This window comes from Neophocaena asiaeorientalis, unplaced genomic scaffold (assembly GCF_003031525.2).
Source record: "Neophocaena asiaeorientalis asiaeorientalis breed wild unplaced genomic scaffold, Neophocaena_asiaeorientalis_V1.1 scaffold194, whole genome shotgun sequence".
In the NCBI taxonomy this organism is placed as follows: Eukaryota; Metazoa; Chordata; class Mammalia; order Artiodactyla; family Phocoenidae; genus Neophocaena; species Neophocaena asiaeorientalis.
The window spans coordinates 2498114-2511958 of record NW_020172638.1 but is presented as its reverse complement, the minus strand read 5'-3'; the positions used below and the strand labels follow the sequence as shown (position 1 = coordinate 2511958).

General features: G+C 34.5%; 1 protein-coding gene across 3 annotated transcripts in view; it reads right to left on the bottom strand.

Annotated features, from left to right (window-relative positions):
• RPS6KA3 (ribosomal protein S6 kinase A3) overlaps positions 1-13845 on the bottom strand; it is a 107350-nt gene that overhangs the window by 76317 nt on the left and 17188 nt on the right. Inside the window, exons 1-3 of one of the 3 annotated variants that reach the window (XM_024739427.1) lie at positions 11328-11394; positions 10301-10337; positions 4469-4525 (exon numbers count right to left, since the gene is read on the bottom strand). In XM_024739427.1, coding sequence (XP_024595195.1) covers positions 4469-4510 — 42 coding nt within the window. In that variant the 5' untranslated portion in view covers positions 4511-4525; positions 10301-10337; positions 11328-11394. Of the gene's footprint in view, positions 1-3638; positions 3658-4468; positions 4526-10300; positions 10338-11327; positions 11395-13845 lie in introns of those variants that run through there. The other 2 variants (XM_024739426.1, XM_024739429.1) reach the window with 2 other exon arrangements.

Sequence of the window (13845 nt, the reverse complement as noted above, 5' to 3'; positions counted from 1 at the left end):
GATAATTTCCCAGAGGACAAGAGGACAAAAACTGCTTTATTTTGCCATTTTAAAACTGCAAGTTTCCCTTACGTGTTTCTGTGTCTCTAACAAGTTAGCAGAGTTCTTGGCACCAAACAGACATTCATTAACTACTTCGTTAATGAATGATTAGATGTAGTCAGGGTACAGACTAAGCTGCTCTAACAAAAAGGCCCCAAAATGCAAAGTCTCGAGCAAGGTAAGTGCCTATTTTTCTCTCTTGGAGCAGTCCATAGGCACGAGGCTAGGTTAGAGTGAAGAGATGTCGCTAGATCCTTAGGTCACTAAGGATCCAGGTTTCTTCTCTCTTGTTATTCTCTATCTGCCCTATAGTCTTGTTGAGGCCAAAACTGGCTAATCATCACACTCTGCATTCTAGCCCATAGAAAAGGGGTCAATCAACCTACAAGAAAGCCTACCAGTCGACGACCTCCATACATACAGTTAGCATCTCACAGTTCCTATGGGCCAGGAATCTGGGCCAACAAACATGTGAGCTTGGAAGCAGATCCTTCTCCAGTCAAGGTGCAGATGAGACTCTAGTCCGGGCAAACTCCTTGACTGTAGTCTGTGAGAGACTCTGAACCAAAGAAAGCCGTGCCCAGATTCCTGGCCCACAGAACCTGTGAGATAATAAATGTATGTTGTTTTAAGCTACTAAGCTTGGGGTAATTTGTTATACATAAAATAACTACTGCGACATCTCAACTTTCACTATTTAAATGATCAGTAATTGACAAAAACTTTTAACTGTACATCAGAGGCAAATACAATTTAAAACTATAAGGCTAATACATATTTGACAATCTTTTGGATTTAATACCATTAAAGAAATATTAAATATTAGGTTTTCATCTTATACTCAATTCCTATAATGTGGAATGATCTCAACAGCTTTACCCACATTGCTGGTAGTATCTTAGTCCTGCACCTTTTCAACCTACCTCTAGAATGCAGTTCACTTCCAGATGTAAATGTTGCTAATGCTGTGAGTACTCAGAGGGAAAGTATGAGCCATGTATGCAGAATACCACAATGGAAAATTATTTGATTTTAGACTTCAGAGAATAAAAAATTTAGAGGTTTTCCTTCCAAAGGAATTGTTGCAAAAATAAAAAAGGTGGCTGGTGGCAAAAAAAAATCAGTATTAATACTTACTGATTGTTTTTACATTTGCTTAAATGCTAATAAACATATACTATAGACCAATGAAGTAAAATAACCCAAATGGTTTGGGAGATGCAGAAATCTAGACCAAATCTGAAGGCAGCCTTGGGCACTAGGCCCCATGATAGCCAAGACTTAATTCACATGTTCCTTTAATTAACAAGCACTGATGGAATACCTACTGGGTACTGGGAGCCAGATACGTGGATGTAAAACAAGGAGTAAGTCAGACGTGGTCACTGCCTCATGTAGCTCACAGTTTAGTAGGAAATACAGACAAGTAAATAAGCAATGGAATCTAGTGTGGTGTTGTCATGTAGCGTACACATGGGCTGCTAGGGCAGCACAAAGGAAAAATACTCAATTCAAGGTGGAAATGAAAGTGGTAGCTGTGTCAGGAAGACACCTCAGTTGAAGTGATAGCAAAACTTGGACCTAAAGGATGACCAGGACTTCATTGGAGGGGAGTGGTAATGGAAAATAATTCTGGGAGAGGGAGTATCACCTATGAAGGCTCAGGAGTAAAAGAGAACCTGAAACATACGACTGATTAGACTTTCAGTAGAGGGTAGAAGTGTGCAAAGGTTTTATTACGCAGGGTTTGTCACACTGCAGAGTTTGGACTTTATTTAAAGGAAGCATAAAACTTATGAAGGGTTTTGAGAAGAAGAGTACAATGATCTCACTCTTTCACAACTGATGTTAAAAAGCACATAGAGGGCTTCCCTGGTGGCACAGTGGTTGAGAGTCTGCCCGCCCATGCAGGGGACACGGGTTCGTTCCCGTGTCCGGGAAGATCCCACATGCCGCGGAGCAGCTGGGCCCGTGAGCCATGGCCGCTGAGCCTGCGCGTCAGGAGGCTGTGCTCTGCAACGGGAGAGGCCACAGCAGTGAGAGGCCCGCGTACCACAAAAAAAAAAAAAAAAAGCACATAGAAACATCTAATTTTTTTTATATACTAGCAATAACTAAATGGAAGACACAACAGAAAAGAATTCCCACTTACAATAGAACAAAAACTATAAAATGTCTATGAATTATCTTAATAAGAAATGTACAAAACCATATTAAGAAACCATAAAATTTTGATAAAGGATATAAAAGAATATCAGAATAAATGAATGTTCCTGGAAGTGAAGACCCAATATTTATTAAAATAATTTTCCTCATGTTAATTTATAAATTTAATGCTATTTGCATAAAAGTCTCAGTAAAATTTTCAGGAGTGTTTGATAAACTGATTCTAAAGTTCATCTAGTAGATGCATAAGACTACAATTTTGAAAGGTAAAAAAGATAGGAAGGCTTGCCTTGCCACATATAAAAAACATATAATAAAAGTACAGTAATTGAAAAGGTACGTAAAGTCAAAACATTCAGGGATGTTGTGGGTTGAACTGTGTCCTCCCAAAAGGTATGTTCAAGTTCTAATCCCCGGTACCCGTGAATGTGATCTTACTTGAAAATAGGGTCTTTGCAGGTGTGATAAGGGTAAGATGAAGCCATACTGGAATAAGGTGGGCCCTAATCCAATGACTGGTGTCCTTATAAGAAGAGGGAAATTTGGACACAGACCCACAGGGAGAATGCCACGTGACAATGGAGGCAGAGATTGGAGTGATGTCTACAAGCCAAGGAATGCCAAGGACTGCCAGCAGACAACAGAAGCTGGAACAGGCAAGGAAGGATCCTCCCCCAGAACTTTCGGAGAGAACATGGATCTGTCGACACCTTGATTTCAAACTTCTAGTCTTACAAATTGAGAGAATAAATTTCTGTTATTTAAGCCACCCACTTGTGGTACTTCATTAGGGCAGTCCTAGGAACTAATACTAGGGGTATATGGCTATTTTACATCTGGTAAAATGAGTGGGAATGAATGGGTTTTATTTATTCAGTAAGTAGAGATTAGGACAACAGGCTACCCGTTTGGAAAGAAAAGTTATATTTCTGCATCATAACAGGTACTAAAATTCCAAGTAGACCACAAATCTAAATGCAAAAAACAAAACCATAAAAGTGGTAGATGAAAATGTGAGAGGATATTTTTATAAACTTGATTCAGGGAAAGATTTTCTAACTAAAACATGAAACCCAGAAGCCAGAACTGACCATTTAAAAATGAAAACTTCTGTACACATACAATGAAAGACAACATAATCACTGTTAAAAAAAGTAGGGGAAAATATTTGCAAGATATATTATAGACATGGAGTTAACATCCAGAATATATACAGAGATCATATAGACCATAATGAGACAGTAAGTAACCCAAAAGAAAATTGGGCAAATACAAAAATACAAAGGCCAATAATGCATGGACACTTCACTAATAATCAAATGAGATGCAAACTGAAAAGAGAAAGTATGATTTATTTAGTGTGGCTCAAATTAAAAATAATTTCTGATAATATCTAGTGTTGAATAGGGTATGGTCAAACAAACACTCACACATAGTGAAGTTTTTACAACTTTTTGGTTTGGAGGGCAATCTGGCAATGCTTATTGAGATTTACATGTTCATATCCTTTGTTCCAGCACATCCTTTTCTAAGACTATGTCCTACTGAAACACAAGTTCACAAAAATAAATGGGGGAAAATTACATTAAGTACAGGACATGCACAAAACAGAATACTATGAAACCATTTAAAATGAGGCAGATCTACATGTATTGGCATAAAAAGATGTTCAAGACATATTAAGTGAAAAAAGCAAGTGGCAGAGTATATATATTTTGTAAATATCAATAATAATTGTCATATACAGAACAAAATGATGATAATAACTGAGCTAACAATGGTTTTCTTGCAAGGGGAGACAATTTATTAATTCATTTATTTAATATTTAATGAGTGCCTATTACATGCCAGGCACTGGTCTAGGTGCTGGGGATTCAGGACTGAACCAAAAACACAAGATGAGGAAATGGTGAACAATCATTTTCAACGTTAAGTATCTCCAAAAAATAATGACCTTTATACTTATTTCACTAATAAATCTATGGTTAGTTTGCTTTTTTTTAAAGTTTTTTTTTAAATGAAAAACCTTCAACAATGTAAAGTAGTTTGTCTTGTCCTTCTCTTAAAATCAGTCTCATCAAACAGTTTTTAAAAATGTCACTGGCATATTCAAGAATGTATTTTGGTAAAATTAATGTGAAAGCATCAACAAGTTTCTAACACTGTAAAATCATTACTTTGTTCAGTTTAAAAATAAGAATACTTAAATTTTATGGTATCTGATTTATCTGTATCCCTTATGATACAATATTTTACTTACAGTTTGTGGATTAATCTCCTCCTCTCCCATAGGTTCATCCATAATTTGCTGTCCATTCTGTGAAAAGTATAGCAAGTAGAAAGTTACCAAAACAGATCTCACATCAGTTTAAGTCAAATGAAGACAGGTAAAACAAAACCGTATAGGAATATGTTCACCCCTAAAGGGTTCTAATGAAGTACAGAACCACCATTTAAGTATGCAGTTGCCAATTTGCAACAGGTTGTGCTTCAAAAGTTAATGTGTAAATTGATTATTTAAAACTATAAAAATATTTTATCCATGGAAATGATATAATAAATGATGGTTACCTTTCCAGGTAAGCCCTTGAGTTTAATAGTTAAATGCACTACACTGGTCTTATTTAAACCTCACCAAACATTGTTTACAATACATTCTGTGTCAAAACACATTCTAAATTCCAACTCCATTGAAAATCAGGGCAAATGATTAATTATTTGGGGGAAAATTAAGCTAGGTCTCTACATCAAAGAGATTCCAGATGGATTAAACGTTTAAATGTCAAAAAGTAAAATTATACAAGTATTAGAAGAAAATATAGGTGAGTACTACTTATGAGGTAAGGAGGCAGAAATCATAAAGGAAAAAAAATGACATTTGAATCCATAAAAGTTTAAAACGTCTTCTGCCAGACATTAAAAAGATAAAGACAAATTGATTACAAAAAAATAAAAGCAACATATGACACAGGGTTGGTATCCTCAATACATAAAGAACTTCATTTTACAAACCTGTAAGAAAAAACAATGAACCTCAACAGAAATGAGCAATAAGGGAAAAAAAGAGTTCAGCCTTAATACTAATCAAAGAAATGCATTTAACCAAAAGATACCTTTGCCTATCAAATTGCTAACGATTTACAGAAAAAAATAATACCCAGTGCTAATACGGATATGGGGAAAAGAGCACTCTGGATATACTGCTGGAGAAAGTGTAAATCAGCACAACCCTTCAAGAAGGCAATCTAAGTCTGTATTTAAAAAACAAAAAGAGACACATAAAACTTTGAAATGTCCCATCATTTCAACTTTAAAAAAAAAAGACAAGTGTGCAAAGATGTACATATAAGAATGCTCACCATAACTTTTTCCAAAAAGAACTCCAAATTGTAAACCTAAATTCCTAACAATAGAGAACTAGTTAAATATATCATGGTACATCCATATAATGGAATACTATGCAGTCACTAAAAATGATGATAAAGATGTAAATTTATTGACATGGAAAGACAGTCACATGTAATAAGTGAAAAAAGCAGTTTACAAAACAATATGAATTGTAATGATCCCATTTTAAATAAATATATACATGTTTGAATGTATATATTTGTATGGGAAAAACTCTGGAAGGATATACACCAAAATGTTAACAGTGGCTATCTCTGAGTGGTAGAATTTTAGACAATTTAAATTGTTTGTTTTGCTTATTTGGATTTTCTAATGTGTCTACAATGTCTATGATGAATATGTATTATTTGTGTAATTAAAAACAAAACAAAACCAAAAGTCAGGTATACGTAATGTCTTCTCTAGTTCCCTCACTGGGAAAAGGAGTAAATGCCCCTGACCACTTGTTAATTCAACAAATGTACAAGGATCTAAGCTAACCATCTTTGGAGAATTATCAACTGGGAAATAAAAGGTAGCCCACCCATTACCCCACATCGCACATGAGACAGCTGCTCTGAATTTGAACTCCTCTCTCTACTCTCCCTAACTCTATTTATTCACCCAACCATTCATCCATCCATTTCATTTCATTCATGCTATGTTCTAGGCACCAAGCTGGAGATGAAAGGTTAATGAAACATGCCCCTATCCTAAAGATCCATCTTACAGGACCTCACAGGTCTACTGACCCTTAAAAAGGGTAACTTTCATTTTCAAACACTCAGAGTATGTTCCTAGGTTAGGGAATGCCCACACAATATTACAAAGCACAGAAATGGTGCCAAAATGCAGAAAAGGGGGAGGCGGGTATAAAATCTTTATTTTCCGAAGACACTTTCAGAGGCTGAGTATTGCCCACTTCTTTGGTAAGGATTCAAATAACTCCAGGATACATCCTCTTAAAAGCCACAACCATTTATTCAACTGAACACTGATGATTTTTATCCAAACATTCCAGACAAACCTTAAACTAGCTCTTAAGAACACTGGTTTTGGAGTCAGACACCTAGATTCAAATTTCTGCTCTTACACTAATTATGAAGCCTTGAACAAGTTATTTAAACTATCTAAGCTCTACTTTCTTCATATGGAAAGTGGAGATTGAAAAGTCTTCAGAGAGTTGTGAAGACTAAATGAGATAATGACATAAGACCTGTCACATAGTAAACAATCTAAGTTAGCTATTTTAATTATAGCCAAAATTCAATCACTCCCTCTGTGGCCCACCAATCTGCTACTTCTGCATTTGCTCTTAGTAAATGGTATCATCATTAATCTAGTAGCCCAAAGTAGATTTTCTCATTAATTATACACAGTGTTCTCTTCCGATTGACACAGATCTACTCAATGGCTCCCCATTATTTGGCTTCTAGAACCCTTGGTTTAACTTGAGCTACATTTATACTTTCCATGGGAATATAATTTGAGAATCATCTGCTCCTTGTAATTTTCAATGCAAAGTAACAATCACAGCTTATAACTTACTTTTTGGTGTGGTAGAAACAGCACTAAAATCAGAACTGGTAGACCAGGGGTAGAGTCCTAGGTCTGCCACTTAAAAGCTTTATGATTTGGGGCAATTCAGACTTTCTCCTAACCTATTACTTGATCTGTTCAAAATGGGGATACCTGCCCTGTCTACTCAAAGGGTTGTTGTTAAGCTCAAAACTGAGATAACTCGTAAGAAAATACATTATAAACTGTAAGAAGCTGTACCAACGCAAATTACTATTATTAAGGTAAGGTAGCTTCATGAGGATAAAATAATACTGCATAAAGACCTTTTGATCTTAGAATCAGAAAAAGTTTGGAATTGGTAAGGGATCTTGAAAGTTTTCTGTTCCAAATATACAAATATACTCATATCATATGCTTAAGTTCTTTCTATCCCATTCTCACCTATAGTTGAACACTATCAGGACAAGAAAGAAGTATCTCACCAGGCAGCTTACTATACTATCTCAGAACAAGCACTGGCTGCTCGATAACGCTCTTCTTCATACAGTAACTTTCCTCAAATGCAAATTCCCTTTAAGAGGATTACTAATACATGATGACTAACTTGCCTGCACTCTATCTACAAAGTCACAGAAGTAAATCTACAGCTATGACTATAAACTACCCCAAGTCTGTTCTTTTCTAGATAACTCGAGGTCCTTCAAACACTCCTTTTAGAAGATGAGACCACTTTCTTCTCTGAGCATGCATCCAATTCATCTGAAAGGGTAGTAAAGAGAATTGTGTGCAATTAACATTGCAACCTTGATATGACCAATGCAGAGTAAAGTAAAAGGCATATCACCTCCCTTGTCCTACATAATAAACTTATACTAATGCAGTTCACATATGCATTATTTTTGGAATGTCCACAACACATTGCTCGGTCATACTATTTTTTTTCCCTGTTTTCTGTTACTTCCTTGTTTTCTTCACTTACACTGCAACTAAGCCCTCTATCCTCTATTCTGCACTTAGTCTCATGAATAAAGCCTTACTTTAAATTTTTGAATTCATCTTTTTCCAGTTCTGATTCATTGCTACAACCTCTACAGATTAGATTCCAAATCTGCCAATCGGCTACTTCACTATTTTCAGCTTCATGTAATCCATAAATTGTACAACGTATTTTCTTTTCTGAACTTTTCACCCAGCTAATTAATAGCGATATACTAACAAAACAATCTAAGAAAAAAATTAAGTGAAACATCTAATGGTATTTTATGCTCTACTTTTTGCAAAAACAACTACTTCCTTCCTAAGTTTACCAAAGATTTAAAATTTTGAACAATTTAATTTTTAAAGCAGGAAAATATAAAAGCTAATGTTATCCTCCATACCAGTGAAGCTTTACCAAAACCGACCCACAAAAGCACCTTTATTTCAACAAACCTTTTGTATCACTTTGCCAAAACAAGGATTCAAATGCTATCTAATAGAAATGAGTATAAAGTTACCTATGCAGCTAAGAATTTTCACTTTTGAAAAAGGACTCTCGACTTCACTAGAGATTAGGTTACATGGATCACCAGTCTGACTCAATATTGTAATACTTATAGTTCCAAAAGTTCAAGGAATAATACCAATTAAACAAGAAAATTTATTTCTCTAATTTTAAGAAACAAAGAGAAAAAAACATGTGGTCTGAATCTGGCTAGTACCAGGTTTAAACCCCAGTTCTGTCACTTACTACTGTAGTTACCTGACCTTGGGTAAGTTACTTAACATTTTGAGCCTCAGTTTCTTCATTTGTAAGATGCATATAATATCTACTTCACAGGGATGCTGTAATTAAAAGGACCCACCAAGGGACAGTAGATGCTCAGTAAATGCTACATCCTGTCCCCTCTTTGGCCTCAATTGACTGTGTAACATTTACATTTCTACAGTTAGCTTCCAAAGTGTAATGCAATAAAGAAGTACAAGAGTGTTGAGATACCTGTTTCACCACTTACTACAGCCAATTTCCTGTCAAGCAGGGTAGAAGAGATCATTCATATGTGTGATATATTTTTATACAATGTGGCTATAGAGTACAAATGCAAAAGAATAGTTTAAACGTGAGGCAAATGTATTTATCCTCTCTCATCCCACCATAATGCCTTCCAGCCAAAAAATCGCAGATCTTGGCAGACTGTACATATGCAAATATTATGTGAAATACTAGAAAAGGTTAGGAAATGCTAATCAAGCTTTACTCTGGTAGTCTGAAATGTGTAAAAGTCAAAAATTAGAATAACGTACAATATGGGCCTTATCAGAACAAATCAGAAAAAGGAGACTGTTAGCTTGAGTTTCAGCAGGTATTGGTTTCAACATTAACTTCTAATGCTGTGGTATAAAATTATCACTTAAGATAATTTTCCTGCTCTTAAGGCAATAAACAATTCAAGTCAGTAATTCTGAACGAACGTTTCAGGACTTCTAGAATATCCCGAAGTATTTTAAGGAAAATTTTGAAGTGTTAAAAATAAGAGTATTTTTCTAATTAAAAAAATTTTATTTTAAGCAGCCCTATTAAACAGATTGTTTTGCTGTAATGGCATGTTACAACCACACACATTTCCAGGCTGTTTGGCTGTTTGATACCTCTGAAAAAATGCACTGAGTCCAGCAGGAGATCATCTTGTATAAGTACACTAGGACTAAAAAAATGATCTGTGATTCAAAAATGCTACCTTGAACTTAGTAGGACATATCATCTACTGACATCCTACTACCACCTGGAAATGAAATGTATATATGAACACTGGGAGAAAAGAATTCCTCACAGAGAACAGCCTAAAGTAACAGGAAGGGAGGAGGAAAAGAATGGGGCCAGAGCCCTAGAGTACTAATTTGGAGACCCAGGTTGTAGATATGAGCCAGAATCATGCCTTTTTATTTTTTTCTTTACTGTCCTCAAGTTTCCACAAGTGTATCTGCCTTCCGAACTCCCTGATATCAGCAGTGGTTTTCCTGTCCAAAGCGTATGCCATAGGACTCCCGTGAAGGTGCTGAGGATGAGGCATGAGAAACCTCTCTAAAACTTCAGTTAAGATACCATCAAATTGTTCAGAATCCAAAGAATCTTCTATGCAATCACATTGAAACAATAAGAAACAAGCATTTTATATTCTTAATAAGGAATGTATATAATCCTTACCAATATGACAGGATTAAGAATCAGCTCCTCATTTATCCTAAGGAAATATCAGAGATGTGCATAAAGACTTATGTACAGTGATATTCATCATACTCATTATACTGAAAAATAGAAAACAATCTAAATGACCAACAGGGGACTGGTTAAATAAATCATAATACATCTATTCATATGTAGGAATACTATGCAATGGTTAAAATCAGGGCCTCAAAGAAAAATTAATGATGCAAAAATATGGTTGCAATATATTAAGTTAAAAAGGATACAAAACTAAATAGTATGATCCCAATTTTGCATACCCCCCTCCCAACATGTGTGCATGTAACTGGCAAAACATATATAAAATCTTATCAGTAGTTACCTGGGTCATAGGATTTTCTTCTTTGTACTGTATTTTCAAAATTATATGCATTTATTATATATTTTTTATAAAGAGAAAAACAATCAATGTAACTAGAAAAATCCATTTATTTCTAGTTAAGGTGCCCTTACATGTGCTTTGCTATTCCTCTAGCAACTAAAGGTCTGCTAGTACTCAAGACTATTCTATTTTCTAGACTAGGGTAGGAATGACCACTGGTTATATTTACATTATTAAGTTTTAGAGGAAACTTTCAGAAGCTTTTTTTTTTTTCCTCTCTGATGGTTTCCTGTGGTTGTGGCCTCAGAAAATAGATACGGTTTTAGGCCTGAATCCATCTCATTTTTTTGGAGTGTACCCCTATGGGGAATTCTGCTTATGAAACAAGAGTATGTTGAGATAAGAATAAAGAAACGAAAACATGGTAGCCAAAATTAAATCTGCATTGTGAATAGCAAGTATTGGAACTGACACTGCAGAAAACAGAATCCATGCCAAGGAGGACAAACTTGAGTAAATGAAAAAAAAAATGAAAGAAAAGATTAAAAAACGATGGAGGACAGACGTAGAAATAATCTATGAATAACAGATGCTCCTAAAGAAAAAACCCCAGCAGTTTAATCAATCAAAAGTATAAGAAAACTTTCCAGTTCCGGAAAAAAATACCTGAGACTGGAGACTGAGAAGGTTCAACAGAGATCATCAACACCAAGACATGTCCTGGCAAATGTTTTTAAATTTCAAGGATAAAGATATAATCCTACAAGCATACAAGCAGAAAAAAATAGGTTATTTTCAAAGAAACTAAAATCAGATTGACCTCAGATTTCTCCTCTGCAACAATAAAATGCCAGAAGACAATGAAGTAATGACTTACAGAGAGTTAAAAGGGAAAAGTTATGATCTAAGAATTTTATACCTTGTCCTACTTGTTCATGTACAAAGATCACAGGAAATTCTTCTTAGTTCTGCAGTCTTATAAAATTTCACCATCCTGGTAGTACCTTTTTTCATAAACTGTTCAAAAGTATGTCTTAGACCATTGAAAGAGAAACAAAATAAGAACTCAAGAATACTGAGGTAGGAAAGAATTGGTGAAGTATATTGATACCAACTTAATATCTAGAAATAACTGAATAAAATAACTAACCCCAATAAAGGAGAAAGGGTCAATAATGAAGAATAAATAACTGATATAAGTATATAAACAATATAAACCTTTAGAAAGTTAAAGGTAAGATTTGTAACCTCAGGATAAATTAACGTGGACTCAAATTAAAAGAGGCAGTGGAAGAAGGGAGAAACTAAGATTCTAAATTCTCTGTCTTTCCTAAAAAGATATTTTAAAACCACTACTTTTAGTAACTACCAAATAAATATAAATTTTGGCATGCTTTGAAAAAGCATACAACAACCGAGAATTATACTTATTTATTGCAGTCCAAATCAGTGGAGAATATAATAACTGGCAAAGACTGTGAATAGTACTTTATGCAGGCATCACATTCAACCCTAAGCACGGAGGTAGGTATAATTACCCCTATTTCACAGATGAGGAAACCAAGGCTCAGCAAAGTTAATTTGTGAATGGCAGAAGCAAGATTCAAAGCCAAGCCTTTCTAGCTCCATAATTCTTTCGTCAATATTTCATAACCTCTTCAAACAAACAAATCCATACGGCAGAAGAAAAAAAACAAACCATAAGGAAAAGAATAAAAAACTTAAAATAGGATGACAGAAATAATTCCAAAAGTAATAATGTAAGAAATGTAAAGTATCTAATTAAAACAAAGTGTCTTACTGGATATTGGATGCCATTACAGAATTACTGATGTTTTTATGAGTGATGATGGTATGTTTGATGTTTATAAAAGTCTTTATCTTTGAAGAAATATAAATGTAAATATTTATGTCTGAATTGATGTATCTAGGAGTAGCTTCAAAATAATCCACTGGAGCCAGGGAGGGGAAGAGAGAAAGTAGTGTGTATGATGGGGAGTACAGATGAAACAAGACTGGCCATGAGTTGATAATCTTTGAGGCTGGGCTATGGAAATATGGTGGTTCATTATACTATTCTCTCTACTCTGGTATGTGTTTGAAATGCTTGATAATAAAAATTTTAATAGTCTTAGGTTATATTTTTAAGAAGCTTAAAAAACCCACACCAGTATTTACTGCTTTAAAGAGAAAGCCAAGCAAAACCAGATAAGCATAGAAAAGCATAAAGAAAAAGAAGAAAGCAAGTGTATGTATTATTAAGGCCAAAAATAAAATGTGAAGCAAAAACCTTAAGCTGATTAAATAAAAAGGTGATTTGATTTGGACTAAAAATATAATTAGTACTTAATACATACAGTAATAATAATTGCTATCATTTACTGAGCAATTACTGCACACCAGGCAAGTACATCTTTGATGCTTCTAAGAACTCTGTGAGGCATTATCACTAATTTACAAATGAGGACATTAAGCCAAGATGGGTATGTCAATCTTTTAAAGCACTGTATCCTCAGCCCCTAGCAAAATGCCTGGCTGGCATACAGTAAGTGCTCAATAAATATTTGTTGAATAAATGAAAAAGTCTAATATCCTGCCTAAAGCAAATAAGTAGAGCTTAAATTCAAACCTAACTCTGATTCTAAAACCCCTACTTTTAATCACATTTAAATCTTTTCATAATATTTCATAGTAAGAGTGAAGATGTTTATTTCCTCCTGTGTATGTTTCTGTTTGTCAGATTTTCTACAATCAGTCTGTGTAACTTTTTTCAGACAAGTCATTAAAAATAATAAATGCAAAATAGTACCGAACACTTAATCAGGTTACCGACTAACCTAACCACAAAACACAAAAGGAGATGTTCTGGGGACTATAACATGAAATAAATGGATACAAGTGGAAGGGGAAATTTTAGCACACTAACATCAACTAGCATAATGAATAAAACAGGACAAAGCATTTGATGTAACTTACATTAGAATAGGTAGATATTGAATTTTATAATGTAAAAAGAATATGGGTTCAAGTTATCTATGAAAAGTTATAAAAGACTGACCATGTTCTAGGCCATGAAGTAAATCCAAAATTCTTAAAAGCAGGAACTCTACAGATATTTTCTGATTATGATAAAAAACTGAATAAGGAAATAAAGCACTCATTCAGAAATCAACATTATTCTAAA